This window comes from Pseudorca crassidens, chromosome 15 (genome assembly GCF_039906515.1).
Source record: "Pseudorca crassidens isolate mPseCra1 chromosome 15, mPseCra1.hap1, whole genome shotgun sequence".
Taxonomy (NCBI): domain Eukaryota; kingdom Metazoa; phylum Chordata; class Mammalia; order Artiodactyla; family Delphinidae; genus Pseudorca; species Pseudorca crassidens.
Genome location: NC_090310.1, coordinates 5,152,868 through 5,180,358, shown reverse-complemented (window position 1 = coordinate 5,180,358; position 27,491 = coordinate 5,152,868). Strand labels below are relative to the sequence as shown.

The following is a 27,491-nucleotide window of genomic DNA, read 5'->3' as shown; positions in this document are numbered from 1 at the left end:
CAGCATGCCGCAGCCAATCGCGCGCCTCCTGCGTTTGCGTTATTGCGAGGCCGGCCAATGGGCGCGGGTCTGGCTGCCGCTTCCTGCCCACAGGCTCGCCGGCCCCGGGGGAGAGCCTGCTGGCTCTGCCGGCCTCAGAGGCGCAATCGCCGCGACCCCGCCCTCCGGGCGCCGGCCCAGGTGAGTGCAGCGGCGACCGGGAGGTGGGACGGGCGCCCCCGTCCCTCCGGACAGGTTGGGGCGGCGGAGGCAGCAGCAGCGTTTGCCCCACGCGCGGCGAGGTGGGAAGGGGCTGTGCCAGTGCTCTTTCCTGCACACCCGGCGGGGCGCCGTCCCCGGACCCCCACCCCGACCCCTGAACGTGACACCCCCACCAGCCTTTGCGCTGGAGTGACTTGGGAAGTGATTGGCGGGTGTAGAGGATCGAGCTGCGAGGAGCCCGTCTGTCCCTCCTCTGGGCAGTGGTGAGAGCAAAGCTGCTTGGCGTGGGATTAGCTCAGGCAGATGGTAAGGGCCCGGCGCTGAGATGCTACTGGTGGCCGGGCAGGGGACCCACCTGTCGCCCAAGGGCACGGAACCTGAACGAAACCAGGCCGACCGCCCAGATGATGGGAGCCGGGGGTTCATTTTCAGAGCAGCCGGCTCAGGGCACCTCCTTCCCTGTGGGAATGGAAGGAGTCAACTAGCGTGCATGTCCCGCAGTTTTCTCCCACCTCTTTAGACCCTGATGTCGCCTTCCAGCAGCTCCCACAACTGGTGGGCAGTGAGCTGCTTTAGTAGCCAGCGTTTTCTCTGTTTGTTCATGGGGTGGGTGTGACAGGGTGTAATAATAATAATAAAAAAAAACCCGCAGGAAATCTTGGGCAGGAAGCAGTCCTAAGATGGCCTGGGAAGTAAATGCTTTAGGCACTCCCTTGGGACCGTGTCCCTCCCTGTACCGCACCCCACGCTACTCCCTCAACCCCCACCTTCCCTTGGGTACCTTTACATCTCTGAAGGGATCTGTTAATTAACCCCAGCAGAAAGGTAGATGACTCTGCGGGTGGTGAGCAGGCCTACTGAGAAGAATGACTGAAAGTCCACCTGGAATTCATTGTGCAGAAGTTCTGGGTGAATCGGAGGTTGCTTTCTCGGAAGATGTTGCCTCCCTCACTCCACCCCTAGAAAACAGAGAGATCCCAGGATCCCAGAATCGTGCAGCTTAGTGCTCCAACCTCCCACTTAAGAGTCCTCTGATCCAGTGACCCCATGTCCCTGGACAGGTTACCCCATCACCTCACAGCCAGGAAGTGGCCTGGGAGATCTTGGGACTACATCCTGGCTGGCATGGAAGGGAGGTGAGGCTGACCAAGGATGTCCACCTTGTGTTATCTTTAGGTGGGAAGTGACGGGTACCGGTATTTCCACACCAAAGGGAATTTGCAAACATAACCCCCCCATCTTTTCTCTGCAGTAGAGTCTTCTGGTAGTTGCCCAGAAGGCTGAAAGTACGTCTATCTGCTTAGTCATTTCTCTGGAGGAAAGTGTATCCAAGTTCAACATCACCATTCATTGAGCTCAACATGCAGACTGAGCCTGACTTAACTGGCTACTTGTACAGTGACCTGTGAGCCAAGAAATATCTTTGAAGACTGTATTTATATTAAAATGTCACCATGGGAAGCACCATCACCCCTCCCCCCATGTAAAAATCTTACTTTTTTCCCCCAACAATTTATGATAAGGATTGTCAAACATACAGCCAAGTTGAAAGAATTATACAGTAAACACCCACACACCCACCACCTAGATTCCACTGTTGACAGTTTGCCATTCTTGCTTTATCACATATCTATCCACCTCCTAGTACCTTACTTTTAACCTTAAGTAACTGGTGACATTCAGCTTCCCTGGAGCCATATTTCCGTCTCTTAGCTCAGGGAGGGGTGGTGTGGTGAATGTAGGTGGTGGTGATTTTCCATAACTTTGAACAAACACCCACTTTGTGCAGAGCACTGGGAGATGCAGAGGAAATGAAGAGGCCGAAGACTCAGGCTGACCAGAAAGGGCTTTGAGTTTTTTGTTTTTAAGAGATAGAAGATAAGTGGCAGCTTGTGAGAGCAAATGGCAAGTAATAAAATGATTTCAGTAACACTCATTTGAGTTCTTGCTGGGTAGTGGGCACTTTATTGTAACTCTGTGCCTGTGTTATCTCATTCAGTTCTCACAACAGCCACATAACTGGGTTAGTCTTCCTTTCTTCCTTTTACAGATTAGGAAATCGAGGCACAGAGAGGTTAGTAGTGGGCTTTTGTTCATGCTAGAAAGTGGTGGGGCTGGGATGGTGTGGGTCCGGCATGGTTCTGGGCACTCTTAGTCACGGCGTAGATGCCGCAGGGGGGAGAGCGGACCCTCAGGCCTGCCCAGGGAGGAGTGGAGGGGCATCTGGGGGTGCCACAGCTCTTCCAGGGGTCCCATCTCAGGCACCCGGATACAGATGCCAGTTTTCAAATGGCTTCAGAAGGCTAGCGTCCTGACTTCCCGTGTGTTTGACCTGGGCGTTGGGGCCCCGGGTGGAGGGATCAAGCTCCTCCACTCTGCCAGACAGGCTCCCCCCCACACCCCCATCGTCTTCCTCCACTTCCTGTTCTGGGTGTTTCCCAAAGCTGGCGCCTGCTCCACTTCCCTGCTTCCTGTTCTGTATCCTTCAGTCACTTCCTTCCCCGCCCGCGCTCTTTCTTCTCCGGTGTTTGTAAGACACACTTTTTTCCGAAAGAGCCTCATTGCTCGCAGCAGATGCTCCTGTTTCCAGACGCGTTCCATCGTCCACGTTGTCATTCCAGTCGTCACGCTTTCTGAAGCGCCCTGGTGCCCCTGGCAGGTCTCGGGAGCAGAATAGCCTGGCCCCGGCCTCGAGGCGCCCAGGCTCTGTCTCCCCATAGCTCTGGTTTCCGAACCAGACAAGCCGTGTCTCGCCCTGGGGCAGTGATGGGTCTTGGATGTGGGAGCCGCCCTGTCCGGCAGAGCTGCGCACTGGGATTCCCTGCACTGCCCTCGTCCAGCTGCTCTGTTTTGCTGCCGTGGGCCTGGCCACCTGGCCCTGCCACGCCTCTAGGAGTTACGTCCCAGCAGCACTGTCAGCCCTGGGGTTGGGAGGGTCAGCGGTAGAGCATAGCCGTGACTCTGCCCACCCCCCGCAAATAAGAAAGGAAGAGGAGAGAAGAAGGAACCGGAGTGGAGAATGGCAGGAGAGGGGTCGGGGAAGAGAGGAAGGTGGTCGCACAAGGAGGGTAGAGACAGGCCCCTCCCATCCCTGCCACGCACACAGCCACAGAGCTCCTGCGCGACCATGCAGGGCGCTCGGGGGATGGGGGGGCGGTGCCGGGCCTGTGGGGACGCCCCACGAATGCACAGAGGAAGGTCACAGGGGGACCAGCACGAGGGGGTCCCTCTCCACTGTGGGGCAGAGGCCTCCCTGGGAGGCAGCAGGACGCGTGTAGGTTTGGGATTCATTAAATCTACAACTTTTCACTTATTCTTTAGACAAGAAAGATCTGAACGAACTATGACCAGATAATAATAACATTCATTAAATTGGGGGCAGTGGGTATTTGGATGTTACACGTTTTGTCCTCTGGACTTTTTTGTGTGTTTGGAAAAAAATCCCCATCACAAGAAGGGCGAAAGGCAGAGAAGAGAAAAGGGCCCTGGACTGCAGCTGGGCTCTGCCCCTGCTTTGCGGGGGGCCGCTCAGCCCCCTGCGGCAGGAGATGGTCACGGCCCGGGCTTCCTGCCTGGCCCGGCTGGCCCCGGGCCGGGAGCGGCTGTGGGTGCTGACCCTCGCCCTCCCGCCGCTGTTTTCCCGCAGCGCCGCGGCCATGCCCAGCTCGGAGCTGTGGGCGGTGGATCTCTTCGGGAGGGTGTTCACGCTGTCCACGGCCGGGCGGCACTGGGAGCTGTGCAGGGACGCCCAGCTGGAGTTCAAGCGGGTCAGTGCGGCCGCGCCGTGCTGCTGGGGCATCGCCTGCGACAACCAGGTGTACGTGCACGTGGGCGCCAGCGACGTCCCCATCCGCTGCCGGGAGGAGGCCTATGAGAATCAGGTGGGGTCCCGAGCGGCGGGCTTGCTGGGCTGGTCGCTCTGCCGGGAGGTAAGGGCCCCCGAACCCCAGGCTCCCGGCCTGTTCCTGCCTTCATTCTGCTGAGATCCGAGTGCTGCAGCATCCGAGTCATTGAGGCCAGAGCCCCTGTGGGTCCCTATCCAGGCAGCTGGCCGGGTCCGCACAGGCACGGGGCTCCGGCCGGGTTCCAGGAGCCCAGGACGGTCGTGTCCCCCACTGTTCGGCGCGGCAGGTCCTCTGCCCTTTGGGACCGGACTGGGCTGCAGGCTCACGATGCAGAGCCAGGCCCTCTGCTCCCTTCCCGCCCTGGAGACGAGAGGAGGTCCCCACTGGCCTCGGAGAGGCCCTGGCCACCAGGCCTAAGGCTGGTCTCTGCCTCCGGCCCCCAGCGCTGGAACCCCGTGGGCGGCTTCTGTGAGACGCTCCTGCCGAGTGACCGCTGGCCGTGGAGTGACGTGAGTGGGCTCCAGCACCGGCCGCTGGATGGGGTGGCGCTGCCCTCGCCGCATTGGGAGTGGGAGTCGGACTGGTACGTGGATGAGAATTTTGGAGGGGAACCCACAGAGAAAGGGGTAGGTGCACTCGGGTCCCGCCGGGGCTCCCCTGCGGGGAGGGAGCGCCTTGGGCTCGGCCCGTCCCCCCAGTGCTATCCCCAGCACCCCGTGGCATCAGACCTCAGCCTGGGCCCCCCGTGCTCCCCGCTTGCCGGACGGGATCCATGGGGACGATGCTTCGGGCCGCGCTGCTGCTTCTCCACCCCTCCTCCATCCTGCTCCCCCTTCCCCAGCTCTTTCAAGTCCTTCCTCGAGAGCTTTACGGCCCCTCCCCCCATCTTGGTATTGCAGGGGTGGACATATGCCATTGACTTCCCCGCCACGTACACGAGGGACAAGAAGTGGAACTCCTGTGTGCGGCGCCGGCGGTGGACCCGGTACAGGAGATACAAGTCCCGGGACACCTGGGCCAAGGTCCGGGGTCCTGCGTGTGGCCGGGGGGGGGGGGGGGGGGGCAGGGGGCGGGGCCCAGAGCGCAGCCCTGTAGTGGGGAGGGTCACGTGGCCCTCAGCCCCACCCTCCCTGCCCTGCTCTGGGGACGCCATGCCCGCCCCGGGGCCTGGCCTTTCCTGCTCTCCTGTTTGGAAGGCTGTGGCCCTGGGCGGCCCTCGTTTGGGAGATGGCTGGTCGGGGAGCCGGGCCAGACCGTGGCCCCGGACGGCACAGAATTGTCTTGACCTGGACAGGCTGCCCTGTCCCAGACTCAGGCTCAGTCTGTACACGTCTTCCTCCCCTGCCCCCCACCCCGCGTGGCAGCCGCTCTGGCTCTCGTATTTTTCCAGTGACCCACAAAAACCAGCCTAGGGACGCAAGGCCTGTATTGGGGTCTTACGTGGCCTCAAATGAGAGGAAGGCCACAGGCCCTCGCCTGACCCCTCTACAGGGTCCACGCCGCGAGGTGGGGCTGCCAGCCCAGCCTGCCTGGCCCTGGGGCTGGGAGCAGCCTGGGAGCAAGGTGACGGCCAGTGTCACGGGAGGCCTTCACTGCAGGGCCGTGTTCTGTGATGGGGGGAGGGAGCCACAGCGGTCAGGCCACTGCAGAGCAGGGGCAGGAGTGACTCCTTGGGGACAGCAGCCCAGGCCTGGCGGCCAACAGGGGGAGGACAGGGCAGAGGGGGCCCAGGGCTGGGAACCCTCCGTCCTGATGCTGCCGGCCCTGCGAAGTCCGCTGGGGCCTAGCTGGAGGACGGAAGGCAGCGTGCTGAGGGCCGGAGGGGAAGCCGGGGGTGGGAGTGTGCACGTCCAGGTGTCCACCAGGCGGGGAGCAGGGCCACCTCCTGGCCCAGATGCCCACAGGCACTGACTGCTACTGCCTCACACCTCCTCGTTTCAGATCCCGTCGGAGGATGACCCCCAGCGGTTGCCTGACCCCTTCAGCGACATCTCTGTGGGGGGTTGGGAGATCACAGATGAGCCCGTGGGCCGCCTGTCCGTGTGGGCCGTGTCTCTGCAGGGGAAGGTGAGGCCTGTGCCCCCGCCCCCCCGGCCTGGCATGGGAGGCGGCTGAAGGAAGCCGGCCGCAGGGAGCGGGCAGGAGAGAAGCTGTCGTCCACTGTCCTCCCAGACGTGGAGGAGGGAGGAGGGCTCTCCCCGGGACCCTCTCCTCGCCTCCTGTCCCCGCAACTGGGGCTGCCCTGAGTGGTCAGCCTGTTACCGGGGTCCCCACAGAGTCCCCCTCCTGTGAATCCTGCTGTCCTGGGGACCCACGGGGTCCTGTTCCTCCCAGAAGCCTCTGACCTCCCACCACATGGCTGCTCCTGGCCTGTCCCTCCTCTGAGCCCCTGGAGCACTGATGAGTGTCCACCCTGGGCTCAGAGGGCATCAATACTGCCGCCTCAGATAGAATCTCAGCTCCCTGCCCACTGCCTTGTGCTGCCTCCCACATGCTGGTCTCCAGTAGTATTGTGGATGGGTGGGTGGGTAAGAGGATGGATGAATAAGTAGATGGATGGATAGGGGTATAGATGTGTGCGTGTGTGTGGGTGTGTGTGGGTGGATGGATAAATGGATGGACGGTCATGTGGATGAATGCACAGGGGGATGGATAAATGGATGGACGGTCATGTGGATGAATGCACAGGGGGATGGATAGATGGATGGATGGTTGGTTGGACGGATGAGCAAGTGGCTTGGTGGATAAGCATATTGATGCGTGGATAGGTGGGTAGATGGATGGATGGCTGTTGGGATGGGTGGGTGGAGGTAGCTGTGTGGGTGGGAGGAGAGGAGATTCTTTTCTCGGGGAGCTTGTGAACTAAGCAAAGGAATAAAGCCCACTGCTGACAGCAACAGTGACAGTGACACGGATGGGCCTGGGTGCAGGTGACCCAACACTGCGGCTGTGGCTGTAGAGCGTACTTCGTGACCGTTCAGTACCCTTAACACAAACGGACCAAAGTTCTCTGGTTGGCTTTGGAGCAGCCACAGCAGGCTTTTATCAGGCTTACCTTCAGGTCCTGCTTGGTCTGGGCTTAGGTCAACCCGTAGTAGTTTTCTCTGAGCCACACTGAAGGGTGGTGGGGAGCTGGCCGGGGACAGAGCCCCCATCGAGGGGCCACGCCACCTGGATGCAAAGAGAGGGGAGAACGGGTTTGAGAGCAGCGCCAGGTGTGCGCCAGCGCTGCCCGACATCACTCCTGTGGTCCGTAAAAGGTGAAACCAGGACCCCGGGCTCCCGGAGGAGCCGGGCAGACAGTTGGGCCCAAACCAGCAGGTAGCAGAAGCGGGGCTGCCAAGGCCGGGTTCTGCAGTGCAGGAAGGCAGTTGTTCCAGCTGCTGATTTATTCACTGGATAAGGTGTTTGAAGAAGCACCCAGCAAACCATCACGTGCAAACAGGGCCCATAGCACACGCATTTCTGAGTGATGGTGATCATGGTGGAGGCTTATAACCAGTCTATTGTCTCTTGTCCTTGGAAAATTCTGTCTATGCCAAATCATTGAAAATGTTTGATTCATTATTATAAGTGAGATCATGTCACATAATTCACAAGTGTTAAGGCAGTCTGTTCAGATAGCATAGAATTTAAAGTTTACAAATAAAATTAGTATGAGTAATAAATCCCACTAACTAATAAAGAATTTTAAAAAGAAAAAAAGGGCAAGGTGACAGGGTTGGGAGGCCTCATGGACCACGCAGCAATGTGCTGCCCCCTCTAGATGAAATCAGCCAGCTTGGGCAAGAGGAGCGGGTGGCTCAGTCTTAAATATTTGACTATGCTCCCTGTCTTCAGGTTAAGGACAAAAAGAAGTGGACGTTTTAGACATTCCTATGAAGGGGGCTTGGGGGTTTCCTCATCCAGCCGCTGGGGCCCCTGGCTTCCCCTAGAGACAGGTGTCCTGAGGGCATTGTGCCACTAGGGGGCGCAGGACACCCGGGCTGGGGCTGGAGCTCTCACAAGTCAAGCAGACGACAGAAGAGGTCTGTCCCCTAGGACCGCCAAAATCCAGGTGTCAGTGTCGCATTTTTTAGCAGGGGTGGGGGAGTCATCTAATCTGGTCGAGAATCCCGATGGCAGTGGGGGCAGGGTGAGCGAGATCTGGACAGTCCCTGCACCCTGGTCCCCAGTCCCCTGGAGACCCCGGTCCCCAGTTCCTTGGAGACCCCCGGTCCCCTGGAGACCCCATGCTTGGGCTGTGCATGGGCTGATGCAAGTGCAGCCAAGCTCGGGCAGCCAACCCGGCCACAGAGCCCCGGCCTGACCCTCCCCATGGGTTTCTCTCTCCACCCAGGTGTGGTACAGAGAGGACGTCAGCCACCCCAACCCCGAAGGCTCGTCGTGGTCCCTGGTGGACACCCCGGGGGAGGCGGTTCAGATCAGCTGTGGGCCCCACGACCTGCTGTGGGTGTCGCTCTGGGAGGGACAGGCCTTGGTCCGGGAAGGAATCAACAGGAACAATCCCAAAGGTGGGCAGCCCTGCACCTTGCGGAGGAGAGGAGGGCGGGGCCGCCCACCTTCTCCCCGGAGCTCCCAGTGATGGGGGCCACCTGCACTGTCTTCTGGGGCCGGGTAGGAAGTTCGTGGTCTGTGGTGGAGCCTCCCACGTCTGAAAACGGGATCCTGCACGTCTCCGCAGGAGTCGGTGTCGTCTGGGCCGTCACCAAGGACCGTAAGGTAGGACGGGGTCCCTGGGGGCTGGGTCCAATGGCTCTGTTTAACATTGAGGGTTGTGTGGTTTTTTGTTCTCGTGAGAGTGGTCCACACCCTTTGGAACAAATCCAGTGTCAGCCAGGCACCGTGCGTATTCTGTTGTTGACGTCACTGGTGATCTCCAAGATGTTTGGTGACCCCCCAAACGTTGCCTGCACCCCTGTACAAAGTGCAGAATGACTGTATTTACTGTGCAACAGGCTGTAACATTTCAAATAATCAGAAGCTAATTTTCTGAAGCCCTCAGCTAAATGAATGCCTCCCCTCTTCTCTATCCAGAGCTTGTCATTTTGACTTTATCAGAGGCAAGTCCAGTGAAGTAAGCTGATTTCGCATTGCTTCCGTGATCTCTTTCTAACCCCACGTCAGGGGCATCCTTTCTGAACAATGTGCTGTGCTCATCTGCGGCCTGAACCAAAGGACCAAATTATTTGTTTTCCCAGGCCTTGAAAAAAAACCCCTTCTATTTCAGTGGCCCTCCAGGGAGGTGTGTTTATTTCTGACTTTCCCAGGTTTGGTTCCGAAGAGGCGTCAACTCTCACAACCCCTGCGGCACGAGCTGGATCGAGATGGTTGGAGAAATGATGATGGTGAACGTGGGGCTAAATGACCAGGTGTGTGTGGTCCGGAGCCTTGGTCCCCAGGGGTGGGGGTGGGGGGCGGCAGAGGAATCAGAATGGGGCCCCCCCATGCATCCCGCCATCCCTTTCCACTGGGCATGCTCATGAGGCTGGTACCGGAGGGCATCCCAGAACCTCTGCCCATTCCAGGCCCGCGAGGGCACCCGAAGGGGCTGCTTTCCCCCAAGTCCTGGAGCCCCCACAGTCCTGGGTCACACCCCCGAGGACCCTCAGAGCAGTGGTAGCGAGCACGGATCTGGGGAGGGACATTCATCCTGGAGACTGGAAAGTTTTGTTGAGAAATTTCAGGGCGAAATCAGATCACTGAGTACAGGACAAAACATCTTCCAACTTTGTAAGAGCAGCATCTTTTAAACATCACCTGCGTGGTTCCTATCGTAGCCTCTTTCTGGTGGATAATGTGGTTTGGCTAGTTTTAAGACTTAGGGTGTGAAGGTGACGCCTTTCCCGATGCTCTGAAAGCTCTTCCTGGGGGCGGGGGGGCTGGCCTTTCCTGTGTCCGCACACACTCCTCACCTGCCCAGGTGAGCTGGGCACGCAAGGGCAGGGGCAAGGGGGTGCCAGCTGGTGCCCATGGGCCTGAGCACGGAGGCCACGTGCGATAACCAAGTGACAGAGATGCCGTAGCCCCCCCCCACAGCAAGGCCACCTGGGGCCACGGCTCCGCCTTCAGGCACCCCCAAGGCCAGAGCTCCCAAGGGGCTGCTCCCAGGCCCCTCCCCTGGGCCCCTCAGCTGCCCAGCACACTTTCCTTCCTCAGCGCCCGGCCCGGCCACCTTCCCCATAAAACTGAGGTCAGAATCAAGGAGGTTATTTTGCATCTTTAAAAGGACCAGGACCATCCTCTGGGTTCACTTGGGGAACAGCTCCCTTCCCACCAAGGCCACAGGGAAGCTGGGGACATGGGTGGACTTCCTGTCCCCGCACAGTGCCTACCGGCACCAGCACCTCCTCTGGACGCTGTTGCCCCAAAGGCCCAAGTCTGCCTGAGGTCGGGGAGCCAGGCTGGGTCCCTGCTCCTCCTGACCTTGGAGCCGCACCCTCCCCCAGCCCCCTCGGGGCTCCGCTTCCTGCATCTGAGTCCTGGACTCAGCTCTCAGCCACCCCAGCCCCTTCGCAGCCCACCCACACAGGCGCACCCCCCCACCCCCTGCCTGCATTCGCAGGCGTGTCCTCCAGACCTGGGGGGCTCCCCCCACGCCCCCAGGGGAAGGGAGCCCCAGTCTGCACCCGCCCCTCCCCCCCCGCAGCGGCACCTCTCTGTTCCAGGCCCACCCCCCCACCCCCACCCCCACCCCGCAGCAGCACCTCTGTCTGTTCCAGGTCTGGGGCATCGGCTGGGCGGACCGGGCCTTGTACTTCCGTCACGGCGTCACCCAGAGCGAGCTCAGCGGGAAGACGTGGAAGGCCATCGTCGCCGGCCGGGAGTGTGACGGCTCACGCTCGGGCAGCTTGTCCAGCCTCCTCAGGTGATCAGGCGGTGGGGCTCCACGGGGTCGGTCCGGGGTGGGGGGCCGTGTCGGAGGAGGCTGCTGCCCGGCCTCACCCCAGGCAGGAGAAAAGCAGGTCCCGACCCACGAGAGCCGCAGCTGTGTGGCCTTCTCCCTTCCTGTGCCTGGGGTCCTGCTCGGCCCGAGGTCGGGGGCAGCACGCGGGAGGCGGGAGAGGGCAGCTGGGCGAGGCCAGGATGTCCTCCCATGTAGGGGCTGGGGGCTGTCCCAGAGCAGGGCTGGCCTGTTGGTCCTGAAGCCTCAAGGTCTGGGAGACAAAAGCCTTCTTTGCGGGAGGATGCTCAGGCCCCTGTGTTAAAGGAAGGCAGAAAAGAAGATGGAGGGTTTCTAGCCTGGAGAAGAGGCCCTGAATTAAGACGTGCCCCAGAATCACCTGGAGAACTCGTTCCCGAGGATCTCCACGCCCCGCCCCCAGAGCTACTTTTTTGAGATTTTGCATGTCTTGCAAGGTCCCAGGTGTGCTCCTGCTGCAGTTCTGGGGACCACGCCTTGAGATCCCTGGGGTTAGAGCGTGTGGACCCATCCCAGCCCTGCCCACTGGCCCTTAGAACGCAGGCAGGTGACTTAGCGTCTCAGCTGGGGGCGCCACCAGCGCTCACCTGCCCGGTCATGGGGCCCAGGGCCCTCGGCACAGCACTCTGCAGCCGGCTTGGGCCCCCCTCAGACGCTGGTCCACACCCTCTGCTCCCCCAGCTTGGTGGTCAGCACTCAGCTGCACCGTCAGCCTAGAGATGCCCGGAGGCTGGCCAGGCAGGGTTTGCTCACATTCACCTGAGGGTTTAGGCTCTTCTCAAAGGGAGAAGCACATTGGGATCAGCTGAGAATTTCCAGAACCACTGACGCCAGATCTTCATGACCTTGGGCTTGGCAGTAGCTTCTTTTTATATATAAATATATATATATATATATATATTTTAACATCTTTATTGGCGTATAATCGCTTTACAATGGTGTGTTAGTTTCTGCTTTATAACAAAGTGAATCAGCTATACGTATACTGGCAGTGGCTTCTTAAATATGACACCCACAGCACAAGAAACTAAAGAAAACATAGATAAATCAGACTTCATCAAAGTTTTAAAATTTTGTGCATCAATGGACACTATCAAGAAAATGAGAAGACAATCCACAGAATGGGAGAAAATAGTGGCAAATCATGTATTTAACAAGGTCTGTTATCTAGAATACATAAAGGGCTCTTACAACTCAAAAACAACTCAACTCAGAAGAGCAAAGGACTTGAACAGACATTTCTCCAAAGTAGATATACGAGTGGCCAACAAGCACAGGAAAAGATGTTCAACGTCATGGGACATGAGGGAAATGCAAACAAAACCACATTAAAAAAAAAATCCACATGAGATACCACTTCACACCCACCAGAATAGCTGTAATCAAAAAGGGAGACAGTAACAAGTGTTGACAAGATGTGGAGAAATTAGAACTCCCCTGCACTGCTGGTGGGGTGTAAAGTGGGGCAGCCACTTTGGAAAACAGTCTGGCAGCTCCTCAAGAAGTTAAAGATAGAGTCACCATAGGACCCAGCAAATTCACTCCTAGATAGATACGCAGAAGAACCGAAAACATGTTCAAACAAAAATCTGTACATGAATATTAAAAGCAGCACTATTCACAATAGCTGAAACGTGGAAACGATTCAAATGTCCATCAATGGATGAATAAAACATAGTGTTATCCATGCAATGGAATATTATTTAGCAATACAAGGGAATGAAGTGTTGACACATGCTACAGCACGGATGACTCTTGACCTCTTATACTAATAGACAGCAGCGAGTCACAAAAGGTCACATGCCGTACGATGCCGTTTATATGAAGCGTCCAGAACAGGCGAATGCATGGAGACAGAAAGCGAATTCGTGGTTGCCAGGAGGTTGGGGGAAAGAGGAGGCTAGAGAGTGACTCCTTAATGGGTACAGGGTCTCTATGATGAGATGAGAAGGTTCTGGAAACTGGTAGTGGCTGCACAACATTGTGAATGTACTTAACGCCACTGCATTGTACAATTTTAAACGGTACATTTTACATCACATGTATTTTACGATAAAAACTAATAATACTGCCAGATCTCCACCTAACATTGATTTGGTTGGTCTGGGTGTGGCCTGGGGACCTTTCAGAGTTCCTGAAGGTGGGACTTCCCTGGTGGCGCAGTGGTTAAGAATCCACCTGCCAACGCAGGGGACACGGGTTTGAGCCCTTGTCCGGGAAGATCCCACATGCCCCGGAGCAACTAAGCCCGTGCGCCACAACTACTGAGCCATGCTCTAGAGCCTGCGAGCCACAACTACTGAGCCCTCATGCCACAGCTACTGAAGCCCACGCACCTAGAGCCCGTGCTCCACAAGAGAAGCCAGCACAATGAGAAGCCCACATGCCGCAACGAAGAGTAGCCCCCGCTCGCCGCAACTAGAGAAAGCCCACACGCAGCAACGAAGACCCAACGCAGCCAAAAATTAAAAAAAAAAAAAAAAGTTCCCAGGGGTTCCAGCTCCCTGGGGAGCAGGTACTGGTGTGTGTGGCACAGAGAGGCCATGACTTGGCCAGGGGTCACACAGCGCATGGTCCTTCCCCGAGGGAATCATGGGTCTGCCCCTCTCCTTCCAGCGCCGGCTGCTTCTTTGGCGACGAGGTGAGGGGTGGTGGTGAGTCCCGTGTGCCAAGCGACTCGGAAGCCAAGAGACCGGGGCCTGACCCTGAGCATGATGTGGAGGTCGCCAGCCCTGCCTCCGCCCCGGCCTCCGCCCTGGCCGAGCTGCCCTGGACCAACATCGACCTGAAGGAGCCCAAGAAAGGGCCCAGCCACGCGGCCGCTGACTTTCCCGAGGCCACCCACCTCTCCTCACTGCCACTTCTCCCGCTGGGCCTGGAGGAGCCCGACAGCGCCAACTGCCACGCGCTGTGGGCCTGGGTGTCCGGAGGAGGCTGTGCTGTGGAGGCCCACACCACACTCAAATGGTTCACCATCCACTCGGGTAAGGGCAGCGGCCCAGCGCCCCAGAGGGTGCCCCAGGGGAGGTGGGGCAGGCCTGATGCCCCCACCGTGCTCAGCCCATCTTTCTGGAGCCTTCCAAGACCAGCCCAGGCTGTCAGGAGGAAGGGCGTGGGCCTGGAGCCCCTTCCCTCCCCCTGTCCCAGCAGTGGTGGCCATTCTAGGCTGACCTGGGGGACATCAACTTTCCCCTCAGGGTGAATGATGGGAGGGAGGGCTCACGGGACATGTTACAGAGATGGTAGCTTTCTAGAAAGAAAGGGATGGTGAAAAACAGAGCAGAGAGGCCTGGCCGGCTGCCCAGCGCTGAGGCTCCGACCGGCCGGCAGGCCTGTCCGCCTCCATGCAGATGCTCTCGCTGTCCATCACGCCGGCCCAGACCGCCGCCTGGCGGAAGCAGATCTTCCAGCAGCTCACAGAAAGGACCAAGCGGGAGCTGGAGAACTTCCGACACTACGAGCAGGCCGTGGAGCAGGTGGGCAGTGCCCGGGTGCACTTTTTCCAGCACACATTCATTGAGCACCTGCTGCATGCCAGCCCTGAGGTAGGTGGGAGGGATACAGATGGATGCAGCCATCCTTCTGTCTGTCCATCTCGGACGTGAAGCCGTCCCCTCCAGGCCCGTGTAGAATCAACGATGAAGCGATGAGTCCGTTTGTTGATTCACTTGCCCTCAAGAACTCCGCGCGGGCCCACTGCATTGTAGGCACAGAGGACCTGGCTGCGTCTCGGGTGGCCTGGGCCCCGGCTTTGCCGCTGACTCTCTCTGACATCGGGCCAGGCACAGAACCTCCCGGGCCTCAGTTTCCCTACCCAGAGCATGGGGTAACGGTGCCGATCCCACAGACTGTTTGAGAATCATAGAATTCGCTGGCTCGGGGCCTGGCGGTGTCTGGTGACGTCACTTCTGTCCTTAGGGTGAAGGGGGGTAGCCAGGAGGGCCGGGCAGGAGCCCCCAGTGTGGCAGTGAAGGGAGCAGAGTGGCCCCGGGGTGCCGGGGACTGGGCCGGAGTGTGGCGCCCCAGGGCCGGCCTGTGACCCGTCCCACCGTCCCGCTGTGCTGCAGTCGGTGTGGGTGAAGACGGGGGCCCTGCAGTGGTGGTGCGACTGGAAACCCCACAAGTGGGTGGATGTCCGTGTGGCCCTGGAACAGTTCACGGGCCACGATGGGGTTCGGGACAGCATCCTTTTCATCTACTACGTGGTCCATGAGGAGAAGAAGGTGGGTGGGGACGCCAGGGGGGAGGTGCGGGGGGGTGTAGGGGAAGAGGGAGGTGCAGGGGTGGGGTGTGTAGGGGAGGGGGGAGGTGCAGGGGGTGGGGTGTCCCAGGGGAGGGGTTGCAAAGCCGGGGTGCAGGAGTGGGCACGGGACACGGGCCCCGAGGTGCTTGGCCCAGGACAGCGTGTGGCATCTGCAAAGCACTCGTCCGCGGTGGCAGCAGCCGGGCAGTGGCCGGCAGGCGTGTGCCGGCCTCACCCCCAGCAGCTGCTGAGGGGCCCTCGTGTTCCAGATGAGGAACCAGGCTCTGGAGACAGAGCCGCCCCCTCCGGGGCTGGGGTTTGAACGCAGTCAGTCTGGCTCTAAATGCCCTCGTCCACATCGAAAACGTCACTAAGGCCCTTGCTCACGAGCAAGGCCTCCCCATCAGAACCTGCCACCCAGCACTAAACCCCACAGGCCCAGGACCCCCAGGGGTCGGCTCTCGAATCGGGGTGACCCAGCCGTCCCCGTCGCCACACCACACGGGGGCTCCACCCAGGGGCCCGAGGCAGCCCCAGGCCCGCGGGTTCCCCGGTGACGGCCCTGCTGCCTGTCCTCTGCCAACAGTACATCCACGTGTTCCTCAACGAGGTGACGGCGCTGGTCCCCGTGCTCAGTGAGGCCAAGCACTCCTTCGCCGTGTACACCCCCGAGAGGACACGGCAGAGGTGGCCTGTGCGCCTGGCCGCTGCCACCGAGCAGGACATGAGCGACTGGGTGAGCGGCGGGGGTCCCGCGGGCGGGCGTCCCGCGGGCGGGCGTGAGGGAGCCTCGGTCTTGGGCGCCCAGCCTCGCTGACCGGCCATCCCCCCGCCGCAGCTCGCCCTGCTCGACCTGTCCTGCTGCGAGAGCCGCAGGGTGCACGGCCGCCCCTCCCCGCAGGCCATCTGGTCCGTCACCTGCAAGGGGGACATCTTCGTGAGCGAGCCCAGCCCAGACCTCGAGGCCCCCGAGCACTGGCTGCCCTGTGACCAGATGTGAGTTGGCTGCACCTGACGGAGCTGGGGACCTGGCCCAGAAGGTCACCCAGAGCCCGTGAGGACCAGGGGGACGTGGGTGAGGCTGGGAGGCCCTGCACGGGAGGGAGAGGGGATGTCTGTCTGCCCTTCGCTCGTCCGCTCTTGGTGGCCCTGTGTGCCCGGCGCCCAGTCGGACGAGTTGCCTCTGGACAGTGGCAGGGCCTCCGCCCGCAGGAGCGCGCCCCAGGTGGCAGCTGCACCCTGCACTCCAGGAGGCCGTGCTGGCCCGAGTGGTGGCCCCTCCTGGTCTGGCGTGACGCGCCCGTCCCAGACCCCAGGGTGCAGGGGGGACTCAGGCTGCTGACCTCGCTCCCGTCTGCATAACTCCAGGGATCGGGGGCTCTTGAAGCCCCCGCTCGCTGGGGGCCTGACCGGCTCCTGCACCAGCTCAGGGTTCGCCGTAGCTGGTTAATTCCCAGTGGGAAGCCAGGCGGGTTCCCTTGTGCTCAATAGAGTCTGTCATTGGAGGCCGAAGGTGAGTGAAGCAGGACGTCCGGGAGGCCACGGAGCAGAGGGGTAGCCGCTGGAAAGCCCTGCGGGACAGTTTCTCCCCTCCCCTCCCTCCCTCCTCATCTCCAGGTTCTGGCGGCAAATGGGAGGCCACCTGCGGGTGGTGGAGGCCAACAGCCGGGGCGTGGTGTGGGGCATCGGCTACGACCACACGGCCTGGGTGTACACGGGTGGCTACGGCGGAGGCTGCTTCCAAGGTGAGGGTGGCAGGACCGGCTCCCCCAGCCCTGCCCCCAGCCTCCCGCATGGGCCGGTCCCCCCTCTAATCCCTGGCTGGCTTCCCCGCCCCACGCCGGAGCCGCTGCGCCAGTATCGATGCTCAGCTGACAGCTGGCTGACAGGTGACCTTCACCACTGCCAACCTCCAAATCCCGGGGCCAGCGCACAAAGCGTGAGAGCCCAGAGACCGGGTCTCGCCCCCAGTGGGCCTTCCTGGGCACCCACTGCTGAGCTGGAGGCCGTGAAGGTTCTAGAAAGACAGCCGCCAAGGCCAGTCTCCTGATTCCCAGGCCCGGATTCCAGCTCCCCTTTAGATGGGTTGTGCCTTAGGGGACGAGAGCTTGCTGAACCCCTGGGAGCTCCCCGAGTTGTGGAGGTAGGGGCCCTGTGTCTCCTACTGGTAAACAGAGGCAGAAACAAACACCGGAGTGGGACATTCCATGCCCCAGCCCACACGCCCCACAGTGGAGGCGGCTAACCCTGTGGAACTGTGGTCCACCGAGACCCCAGGAAGGCACATCGTGCAGGTTTAACAGCTTCCCTGTTTGTGAGGCAGGAACTACTCTTGTCCCCGTCCTACAGGTGAGGAAAGTGGGGCTCATGGGCTTACATGAGGGGTCCAAGGCACCTTTGTTAGTAAGGAATGAGCTGGGGGGGGCCTCACACCTGCCCAGTGCCAGGTGAGTGGGCTGGAAGGTGGGGGAAGAGGAGCAGGTGAGAATAGGGCGTGAGGTGGAGGAGTGTCAGATTCTTGCCACCAGGACGTACAACCCCGGGTAACCCCAGAGGAGCTCAGCCGGCCTGTGAATCCTCTCGGCCCTCTCTTCCCGCCTGCTCTCACCTGGTCGGGCGGGCAGGTGTGGCCTGGGTCCAGCACCCTCCTCTCCGCCCCCAGGCCTGGCCAGCAGTACCAGCAACATCTACACGCAGTCGGACGTAAAGTGTGTCTACATCTACGAGAACCAGCGCTGGAACCCCGTCACGGGCTACACCAGCAGGTGAGCCAGTCGCGTGCCCGCGGAAACAGGACCGAGCTGAACGGGCGCATCTGCTGTAGCGGGAGAGCTGGCGTCTGGCCCCAGATGTGGAACTGACTGGATCTTACTGCTTAGCAGGATTTTCTCCCTTAAAGTATAATGCGTATTTTAAAAACTCGCTTACTGAGAGCGTGACATACGTAAAGTACGTGAAACACACACATATACGTACATACGGTGACATGTATCTAAATATGTTGATATGTCCACATACATCATCGAGTTCTCACAGATCGAACACCAGCGTAATCACTACCCGGGTCACGAAATAGAACATCGTCACCTCCCTCCCCATCCCCTCGGGTGCTTTTTTGAGTGGGGTGGTTACTTAACTTTCTTACAAAGTTTTGCTTAATTGAAGCTGCTGAGAACATCACAGCCTCCACCGAAATTATTTTAATTCTCCAAATGTGAGGCTTTGGGACAAGACAGTCAATACGTGGTGTTTGGTGCAGAAGCGGGACACTCTAGAAAATCTAGATTGTATGCAGCTATTTATTTCCTGCCCACTCAGCACAGAAGCGTATTTCTCATACCCTGTCCTGGGGTATTTGGTTCGTTTGTTTCAGAAAGCAAGCGAGTTGTGGTGTTTCTTACCTCCTAAAGCCACTGCAGGGGTTTTGGCCGGTCAGAACAGCGGTCCTCAAGCTTGAGCCTCATCCAAGCTCTGCGCTGGGGCCCCTCCCAGACTTGGCCCTGTGGGTCTCTTCTTTCGACTGGTCCCATTTCATATCCTGTATAATAAAACTACGATCCTAAGTAGAGAGATTTCCTGAGTTCCCTAAGTCGTTGTAGCAAATTATCAAACCCGAGGAGGTAATGGGAACTGCCCCCCATTTGTAGCCAGTTGGTCAGAAGTGCAGTATGGCTGGTATCTGAAGTGGGGGCAGTCTTGCTGGGGACCGTGCCTTTACCTTGTGGGGACTGAGTGGTGTTGCAGTCCACCCAGTTGGTGTTGGAATAGCCAGTTCTCTGCAGTGGGTGGACCTGTCCACACTCTCACAGGCAGGGCACGCCCCACATCTTTGCTGGTTTCTTATGTTTTAGACACACTGATGAGCGTGTAGTAATATCTCCTGTTTCCAGTTTCTGTTTCCTGGGGGCTAATGGGACACAGCACCTTTCAAACATGTACTGGCACTTGGATACCCTCCTTTGTGAAATGCCCCTTCGAGTCCTTGTCCCATGTTTTGGTCGGATGATCTCTTTTTCTTGATTTGCCAGTGCTCTTTACATATGAAGGTGTGGGCCCTTTCTCTGTTATTTCTCCTGTTCTGCAGCTTGCTTTTCACCCTGTTAGTGGTGACTTCATTATTAAATGTAGTCCTGTTGATCATCCTTTTCTTTACATAAAGATGGGGCCTTTAAAAAAACCTCTTAAGAAATCTCATTAACCCCAAGGGGATTAATACATCCTTCTATCTCTGGAACAGCAGTCAGCAAACTTTTTCTATAAAGGACCAGATAGGAAATAGTTCAGGTGTGGTGGGCCTTAGGGTCTCTGTCACAGTGACTCACTCTGCAGCTGCCGCTTGAAAGCACCCACGTAAACGAATGAGCATTGCTGTGTCCCAATAAGACGTTACACCTGGACACAAATTTGAATTGCGTAGAATTCTCACGTGTCCCAAAGCATTATCCTTCTTTGAATTTTTTTCAACCATTTAAAAATGTAAAAACGACCCTTACTTTGTAGGCTGTGCTGAAACAGTCCTGATTGGGCCTGTGAGGCGTGTTTTTGTCCACCCTGTTCTGGAAGCTTTATTCCTCTGTCTTGTCCATTTAGGTCTAGAACCCCCTGGCCTGAACTACTTGGTATATAAGGTGAGGTAGGGGTAAAGTGTTTTTGGTTTTTTACTCTCCAGTGACCCACACCATTTATTGAAAAGACTGTCCTTCCCCCTTGCATCACAGCGGCCACCTTTGCCTTAACTCCAGTGTCCATGGGGGCAGTGGCTGTTCCCAAGCCCTTCTCTTCCGTGCGGCTTTGGGCATCCTCGTGCTAACCCTACATGGTTCCAGCTGCCGTCCCTTTATGGGAAGTTGTCAAAGCCTCATCTTCTTCATCCAGCATTGGCTCTTCCTGGACAGTTCTAGGTGAACTTTAGAAGCAGTCCTCAAAGGCTCTTGGGGTCTTGGTCAGGATGGCCTTGGACCTATAGGTCAGTTTGGGTAGAAACGTTATCTCACATTCCTAAATCTCCAAAATCTGGACGCAGTTTATACCTCCATTTATGTAGATCTTTCATTTCGTATTAATAGGGTTTTGTGATTTTCTATAACGGGGTCTTGACATCTTTTGTAAATGGTATTTCGTATTTTTGAGTCTATGATAAATGGCACAAACTTTTAAATTTCCTTTGTGTTTTCAAAATTGATGAAAGGAAGAAATTTCAAATAACACGAAGAATAAATTCTAATCCCACCAACCAAAAATAGTAGCCACTCTCCGCATTTTGGTGTGTTTCCCCCTGCCCGTCCCCAGTGTGCCCGCATTTGCTGGAGGCAGGGGGACAGTCAGACATGTACAGATGGCCTGTGACAGCCTCCCAATTTGATCCCCGAGGGTGGACCTGGCTTATCTCACCCCTCCTCGGTCTTGGACATGTAGACTGTTTGTGACCTTTTGCTGTCGTCTGGACAGTTTGAAGGATTTCCTCGTGTGTAAATATTTGCGAGTCTCTCCATTCACCCCGGTAACTTAGGGTTTGAGCCCTTCTAAGGGAGCTGATAGACGTTGCCCGCATGTGTTCTGGAAGCCTCCGCCCCGGCTGTACGTAGGGTCCACACGGGATGCTGACCTGCTTGCCCGTCCCCTTCCTCCTCACTCCCTGCTTGGTCCTCGGGAGAAGAAAAGCAGTGCCGGGCTCCCCAGCCCGTGTAGAGAGTGCAAAGCCAGGGCCACAGCCGCCCGCGGAGACCACTGTGCGCTGTGTGTTGCTGGGAGTGTATCAGTCAGCCGGGGCTGCTGTAACAAAACACCACGGGCTGAGCAGCTTAAACAGCAGACGTTTATTCTCTCCGTTCTGGAGGCCGCGGAGTCTGAGATCAGGTGTCAGCAGGCTTGCTTCCTCCTGAGGGCCCTGGGGAGGATCTGTTCCGGCCTCTCTCCTGGCTTCCGGGGGCTTCCAGCATTCCTTGTCTGGTGACTCAGTTGTCACATGGCCTTCTCCCTGTCTTCACGTCGTCTTCCCAATTTGGGAAACTTGGGTCCAGATGTCCCCGTTTGGTAAGGACGCTGTCCTAGTGGACTGGGGCCCACTAAATAACTGTCTCATCTCAACTTGGTTCTCTGCAAAGACTCTATTTCCAAATGAGGTCCCACGCATAGGCACGGGAGTTAGGGCTTCAACGTCTTTTCGGGACACGATGACCCACATCATGAGAGAACGAGGTGTGGGGTCCCTCGGGTGGATGGCCTGGCTGTGGTTGGTTGGTGCCTGGCCCCCGTGTGATGTAGGGTCCCCCTGTTGCTGTCCCCGCCCTGGGGCCATCCTGTTTCCGCCCTCTCGCCCCTCCAGAGATGCAGCCGTCCCAGGGGCCTGGGCAGGGGGGCCCTGTTCTCCCCTCTCTCTGGCGTCACCTCAGCCCTGTTGTCCTGCGCAGGGGTCTGCCCACCGACCGGTACATGTGGAGTGACGCCACGGGCCTGCAGGAGTGCACCAAGGCCAGCACAAAGCCCCCGTCCCTGCAGTGGGCCTGGGTAAGCTCCGGGCTGGGGCTGGGGTGGGGGCTGCAGTGGGGGGTGTCCGCCCGCACTGACCCGCCCGTCCCCCAGGTTTCTGACTGGTTCGTGGATTTCAGCGTCCCTGGGGGCACGGACCAGGAGGGGTGGCAGTACGCCAGCGACTTCCCTGCGTAAGCATGTCTCTCTCTGCGTGGGGAGGGGGCCTCAGGGGGCTGCGACCCTGAGTGTCAGGCCCGGTCAGCCAGGCAGAGTCCCTGCCCCCTGCCCCACAGTGCAGACCCTTCACGGTACACAGTTCATGTCCAGATGGAGAATGGAGCCGGGCGAGACTGAGCCAGGGCCTGAGCCGGGCTTCTGAGCCCCAGGCTGGTTTATCCTGGACTGATCCCCCCGCTTTGGCCTTGGGCCCTGAGCTTGACTGCTCCCCAGAAGTGTTCTGATGGCGCCTGGGGGTGGGGAGGGCTCAGAGGCCCCTCAGCTAGAGCCCACCCCGCAGCTGGGCAGCTGCCAGCCCCAGGGAGACCACGCAGGGGGGCCCAGGCGGGGCCAGAGGCATCTGAAGCAGGAGGACGGTGTCCTCCCTTACCTGCTGCCCCCGAGCCCCACCTTCGGCTCGCACTGAGGGCTGGGCTCTGTAACTCCTGGGGAAAGGATGTGCGTGCAGCGTCACCTTCCAGAAACTTCCACGGTCTCGACGTCAGCTTCTTCCTCTGCAGCTTGTACCACGGGCACAAAACTATGAAGGATTTCGTCAGGAGAAGGTGCTGGACCAGGTAAGGAGGGAGGTAACTGGGGGGTGCCGCCATGCCCCTCCCTGCCTCGGCCTCAGTCCCTGTGGAAGCAAAGGGGAGGTTAGAGGCGGGAGGAGAAAAGAGGACCAAAGTAAATGTCAGCCCAGGAAGTGCCCTCGGGCTCCCAGTGCTGTTTCTGAAGCGTTTGTTTTAGAGAACAAACAAGACAAATGTTGGCAGGCTCTACAGGACCCGCAGGGTGGGAGGAAGGCCCGGATGGGGTTGGAGGCCAGGCAGGGGCGGACGGCGTGAAGGGTGGTGCCCACCGGCTCCTCTGGGGGGTCGGAGGTTGTGGCCCCAGCCCTCCCCAGGGCCAGGGGCCTGGCTGCTCCCTTCTGTCCAGAGCAGACGGCCCTGAGGCTCACAGCGGCATCAGGGTGCACGGGGCTTTGCTCTCTTTCTGCCGCACAGAAAGTGCAAGCTAGTGACCAGCGGGCCCTGGCTGGAGGTGGCCCCCATCGCCCTGGGGGACGTGTCCATCATTCCGGAGAGCCCGGGTGCCCACGGGAGCGGGCCCGGCATCGCGCTCTGGGCCGTCAGTGACAAGGGGGACGTGTTGTGCCGTCTGGGCGTGTCCGAGCTCAACCCCGCGGTGAGCACCTTGTGGGACCCAGGGCCTGCCCACCTGCCAGCCCCCTGGCGGATTCTTACCGAGATAGGGCTCTTTGGTGGAGTCGGGCAGGGATCAGGCCTCCCCAGGCCTCTGCCCAGGACGTTCGCTGGGACCGGTGGACACCGTTCGTGGCCCGAGCGGTCGCCAAGCCCTGCGGGCAGTTGGAGCTGAGGACGCGGTTGGCGTGAGGAGCCGCCAGCTCCCGGAACCCGGGTGGTGACAGAGGCGGGGCCCGGCCGCCCTGAGTGTCCCTCCTCCCCGCCTGCAGGGCTCCTCCTGGCTGCATGTGGGCACCGACCAGCCCTTCGCCTCCGTCTCCGTCGGGGGCTGCTACCAGGTGTGGGCCGTGGCCAGGGACGGTTCCGCCTTCTACCGTGGCTCCGTGTCCCCGTCCAAGCCGGCTGGTGAGTGCCACCCCTCGGGAGGATCTCCACCTGCCGCCACCGCCGCCATGTTGTGACGGGCGCCGGGGGCGGCTGGAGCTGCTTCCGCTTCCGGGGAAGCCGGTTGACGGGTCTCCGTGTAGTTCAACAAGCATTTACCGAACACACCTGTGGACCAGGCGCAGGGGCCGCGCTGGGCTCCCCCCAGAGGCCGCCCCCCTCCGCTGGGACTGACCCAGGGGTGGTCACCTGGCAGTGGGGCTGCCCTTCACCGCCCTTGGCCTCCTGCCCCTCGGGGACGGCCCTGGGCACCGGCACAGCCCGTCCACAGTGTCCACCCTGGCTGCCCTCCGGGAGTGCAGGCCGTCTAGGCTTGTTCTTCTCTGGACTTCTGGGCAGTGTCCGGCACAGGGATGGATGGACCGACGGGTGGGTGGGTGGGTGGTGGCTGGCGCATCGCCACCCTCCACGAGCGGCAGTGGGTTCGCACAGTGGCCCTGAGGCTGAGTCTCCACCGCATGCTGGGCCGGGCACCTTCCTGTCCCTGTTCGGGACAGCGGCCCATTGGACCCCACCGTCTGGAAGCTGCCACAGCCTCGGGCGGGCCCTGGGGAGGGCACTGGGCAGGCCGGGGCATCGAAGGGACAGCAGGACACAGGTCAGCTCGCGCTGGGCCCTCTCACACTTGTGGTCCGGCCAGTCTGGGGACAGAGGCCGGCCGCACCTGCTCGACCCCGTGAGCTGCAGAGGAGGCCACGTGCTCCAGGAGCACCGGGGTGACAGTTTCGGTGCTGCATCCCAAATCCAATCTCCCATCGCAGGCGACTGCTGGTACCTCATCCCATCTCCTCCCAAACAGAGATTGAAACAGGTGTCTGTGGGGCACACAGCGGTGTTCGCCTTGGACGAAAACGGCAAGTGGTTTCTGATCCCCAGCGGTCACCAGGGGAGGTTTGGGGTTCCCTGAGTGCCCTGATGGGATGAGACCAGACCCTCGCCCACCCCAGGCCCCAACATGAGACCTTCGTAAGCCCCATGAGAGGCCGCCAGCCTGAGGTCAGCCTCCAAGCAGTCTCCCCCGAGTCAGGCAGGGTTGGGGGCCCCCAGCCCCCCCAGGTGCTCTGGCCTGCCTGCACCTCGGGAGGAGGACCCGGTGCCAAGGCCTGGGAGCATCTTCTAGACAGTGCCACCCAGGCCCGCGACTCAGGAGCCCCAGGGCAGCTGCGGCTGGCAGAGGTCACCTGCCCCGCCCAGGCCATCCCTGCCCCACCCCCGTGCCACCTCCAGCCAGCTCCGCCCGTGCCCTTTAATGGTCTGTAGTTGTTGTCCTAGCTGAGCAAGGCGAGGAAAGGGCGGAATCGGGACTGGAACCCAGGGATTTTATTCCACACCAGGTCTCTTTATTGTTTAAAGAATTCCTTGTCCTCGGTTTCTCATGCATAGAAAGCAGACGAGGATGCCAGCCCAGCACAGCGGGGCAGTTATGAAGTGAGGGGGAGGCAAACGTGGGAAGGGCAGGGCTGGCTACGGCTGGGGTCTCTCCGGCTGTGGGTCAGCAGGAGCCCCGGGCAGTGGCGGGGGATGCAGAGGGAGACCCCGCCTGTCTCGTGGTCAGACCTCCTGGCCTTGCAGACCCCGAAGTGGATCCCGACGCTCGGGGCCTCACGGTATCGGTGCTTCTCTCCTAGGGAACCTGTGGTACCGCCAGGGGGTCACACCCAGCTACCCGCAGGGCACCAGCTGGGAACACGTGTCCAACAACGTGCGCCACGTGTCCGTGGGGCCCCTGGACCAGGTCTGGGGCGACAGGGGTGGGGGGTGGGTGCTTGCCCTGGGGTCGGGGACTTGGGGGGATCCGGGTTTCTGCTCTGGTCTCCCCGCTGCTGTCTCCATGGTCCCCCTGCAGCGGTGGGGCCAGGCCTTCAGTGGGTTTGCATTCCAGGTCTGGGTCATTGCCAACAAAGTCCAGGGCAGCCACAGCCTGAGCCGGGGAACTGTGTGTCGCCGCACGGGTGTGCAGCCCCTGGAGCCCAAGGGGCAGGGCTGGGACTATGGCATCGGGGTAAGCAGGGCTGGGCACGGGGCGGCTGTGCTGGCCTGGGGCTCCGAGCCCCGAGGGCTCTCGGCTGGGAGGCCCCGGGCAGAGCCGCCCAAGAGTCCAACCATCTAGAAGGATGGTCTCTGCCCCTTGACCCCTGGCAGCCCCGGGTCACTCCGCTCTCTCCTTTCAGGGGGGCTGGGATCACCTGTCCGTCCGGGCCAGTGCCACCAGGGCCCCCAGGAGCTCGTCCCAGGAGACAGCCGGCAAGTGGAGAAGGGAGCAGGGCCTCCCCAGTGGGCCCTCGGAGGTGGCCGGTGCCCCACAGGAGACCCCCAATCCCGTCTGCTGCTGAGGCCGCTTCCCCTCACCTGGAGCAGGTGTGATGCTGGGTTTGAAGGACCAAGGTTGATGCAAGCCTTCCTGTCGGGAGCTGTTCTCGTGCTGAACGTGCTGAAACGTGGATCCCAGGAGTGGTATCTCCAGGCCCAGACTCGAGACTGGGGAGGGAACCTGGCCTGAGATCATGGCCACCTTGGAGGCACTGAAACAACCCAGAAATGTGAAGCTCTGTGGACGCTGTGTGTCCCCGGCTGCGAGGAGAACGTGGGGTGTGAGGTGCAGACCCCTTCGCCCCAGCCTCTCCTGCGCGTCCCTTCCCTCTCTGCCTCCTCCCTTTCCAGGACGGGAGCCTGGAGGCTTCCAGGAGCACTGCCCCTGGGGAAGAGAGCCCACGAAGGACCCCTGAGCCCCGGGCATCCCCAGACGGCGTCAGCCCTGCCCCCTAAAGAAAACTGGCTGTGGGGCTCAGTGTGGCTTCACCTGGACCTGATCAGTTCTCTGAGCAGGATTCGCGAATGGGGTTTCCTTTCAAAAGTTAAGGAAGGAGTTGGAAGGTTGGAAATAAGTGCTGGGGAGGGGCGTCTTCTTCCCCGGGTGGGCCGGGCCCTCCTGGGGTGGTCGGAGGACGGAGGGGCCGCCCGTGGCTGCGAGAAGCTGTCCAAGTACAGAGTCACCGTCGTCGGTCCTCAGCCAGCCCTTCCTCTGACGGGGCTGGGGACTGGGGGCTCCTTTTACATCGGATCATGTCGCAGGGGGTGGGGAGGGTGGAGACCAGCCGAGAGGGGCCTGGAGGCCTCAGCCTGGAGCAGAGCCCTAGGGAGGCACCCCCCAAGCAGCCCCACTCCCAGCGGGCAGCTTCTCAGCTGCTTTTTTTTTTTTTTTTAATCAGAAAAAGGCCCCATTTGGTTAAGTCTCAAGTTTGCTTCCCACAGCCAGACGCGTTGCCGGGGGTCATCAGAGCGCGTGTCCCGTCTCTGCTCACTGACCGCCAGCTTCCCCGGCGTTCCCGTCAGGAGGGCTCGGCTGTGCGCTGTTTTGTGGTGCAGTGTTTGCCGCCCAGAAGCTGACTCTAAGGAGGTCTCCCTTGGGCCCCCTCCTGAGGGGCACTGGAGGGGCCGCAGGCCTCTGCCTCATCTCCTGGAGGTGGGACCGGGAGGCGTGAGTCTGGGGGCAGTGCCCAGGCAAAGCAAGCGAAGGGCCGGGTGGGCGGCGCCCTCCTGTCTGTTTACACTCGTGGTTGTCAGGTTTCTCCGCGCGGGCATTACTGTTTCTTCTGTGGCAGCGCCCTGTCGATCTACTGTGACTCGCTGGTTTCTCCCTGCCCTCTCTCCAGGGCGACCGTGTCCCCTCCTTGCGGAGCGCCGACTGCTGACCTGCTCAGCATCACCGAACCATCTCGAGTCCTCGGATGCTTTATTCAATAAAAACTTAGGCCAGACTGTCAAGGACGCGCTATTTTTATTGCTGCACTACGATTAAAATGCACAGTTCCCCACCCATTCGAGCTTGGGGCAAAAGTAGCAGTTGCCGTGAAACCTTTTATTTTGGTTTCATTAGTACTTTGAGGAGGTTGTTAGGAAAAATAAAAGCAAATTGGGATCATCTAAGGAACATTTTCACC

General features: G+C 59.8%; 1 protein-coding gene across 3 annotated transcripts; it reads left to right on the top strand.

Moving 5' to 3' along the window:
* Positions 1–75: 75 nt before the first annotated feature.
* On the top strand, positions 76–27,315 carry TECPR1 (tectonin beta-propeller repeat containing 1). Of its 3 annotated transcripts, XM_067705547.1 has the most exons (26): positions 97–180; positions 1,263–1,337; positions 3,848–4,082; positions 4,490–4,672; positions 4,946–5,068; positions 5,988–6,113; positions 8,386–8,560; positions 8,668–8,768; positions 9,317–9,418; positions 10,769–10,914; positions 13,585–13,952; positions 14,299–14,444; positions 15,036–15,191; positions 15,798–15,947; positions 16,050–16,207; positions 16,829–16,956; positions 17,874–17,976; positions 21,622–21,718; positions 21,794–21,873; positions 22,420–22,476; positions 22,906–23,086; positions 23,376–23,511; positions 24,312–24,404; positions 25,179–25,285; positions 25,433–25,552; positions 25,722–27,315. In XM_067705547.1, the coding sequence occupies exons 2-26, from the start codon at positions 1,327–1,329 to the stop codon at positions 25,881–25,883; spliced, it is 3,444 nt and encodes a 1,147-aa protein (XP_067561648.1). In that variant the 5' UTR covers positions 97–180; positions 1,263–1,326; the 3' UTR covers positions 25,884–27,315. The 3 variants fall into 3 exon arrangements, with proteins under 3 accessions (XP_067561649.1, XP_067561648.1, XP_067561650.1); XM_067705548.1 differs by lacking the exon at positions 1,263–1,337 and having other exon boundaries at positions 76–180; XM_067705549.1 differs by lacking the exons at positions 97–180; positions 1,263–1,337 and adding an exon at positions 491–507.
* Positions 27,316–27,491: the final 176 nt, after the last annotated feature.

What these genes read in the sequence shown, in the direction of transcription:
- TECPR1 (XM_067705547.1), top strand. An exon ending in CCCGGGACACCTGGGCCAAG is followed by an intron (nt 5,069 to 5,987) that starts GTCCGGGGTCCT and finishes TCCTCGTTTCAG; the next exon opens with ATCCCGTCGGAGGATGACCC. An exon ending in GTCCCCGTCCAAGCCGGCTG is followed by an intron (nt 23,512 to 24,311) that starts GTGAGTGCCACC and finishes CTCCCATCGCAG; the next exon opens with GCGACTGCTGGTACCTCATC.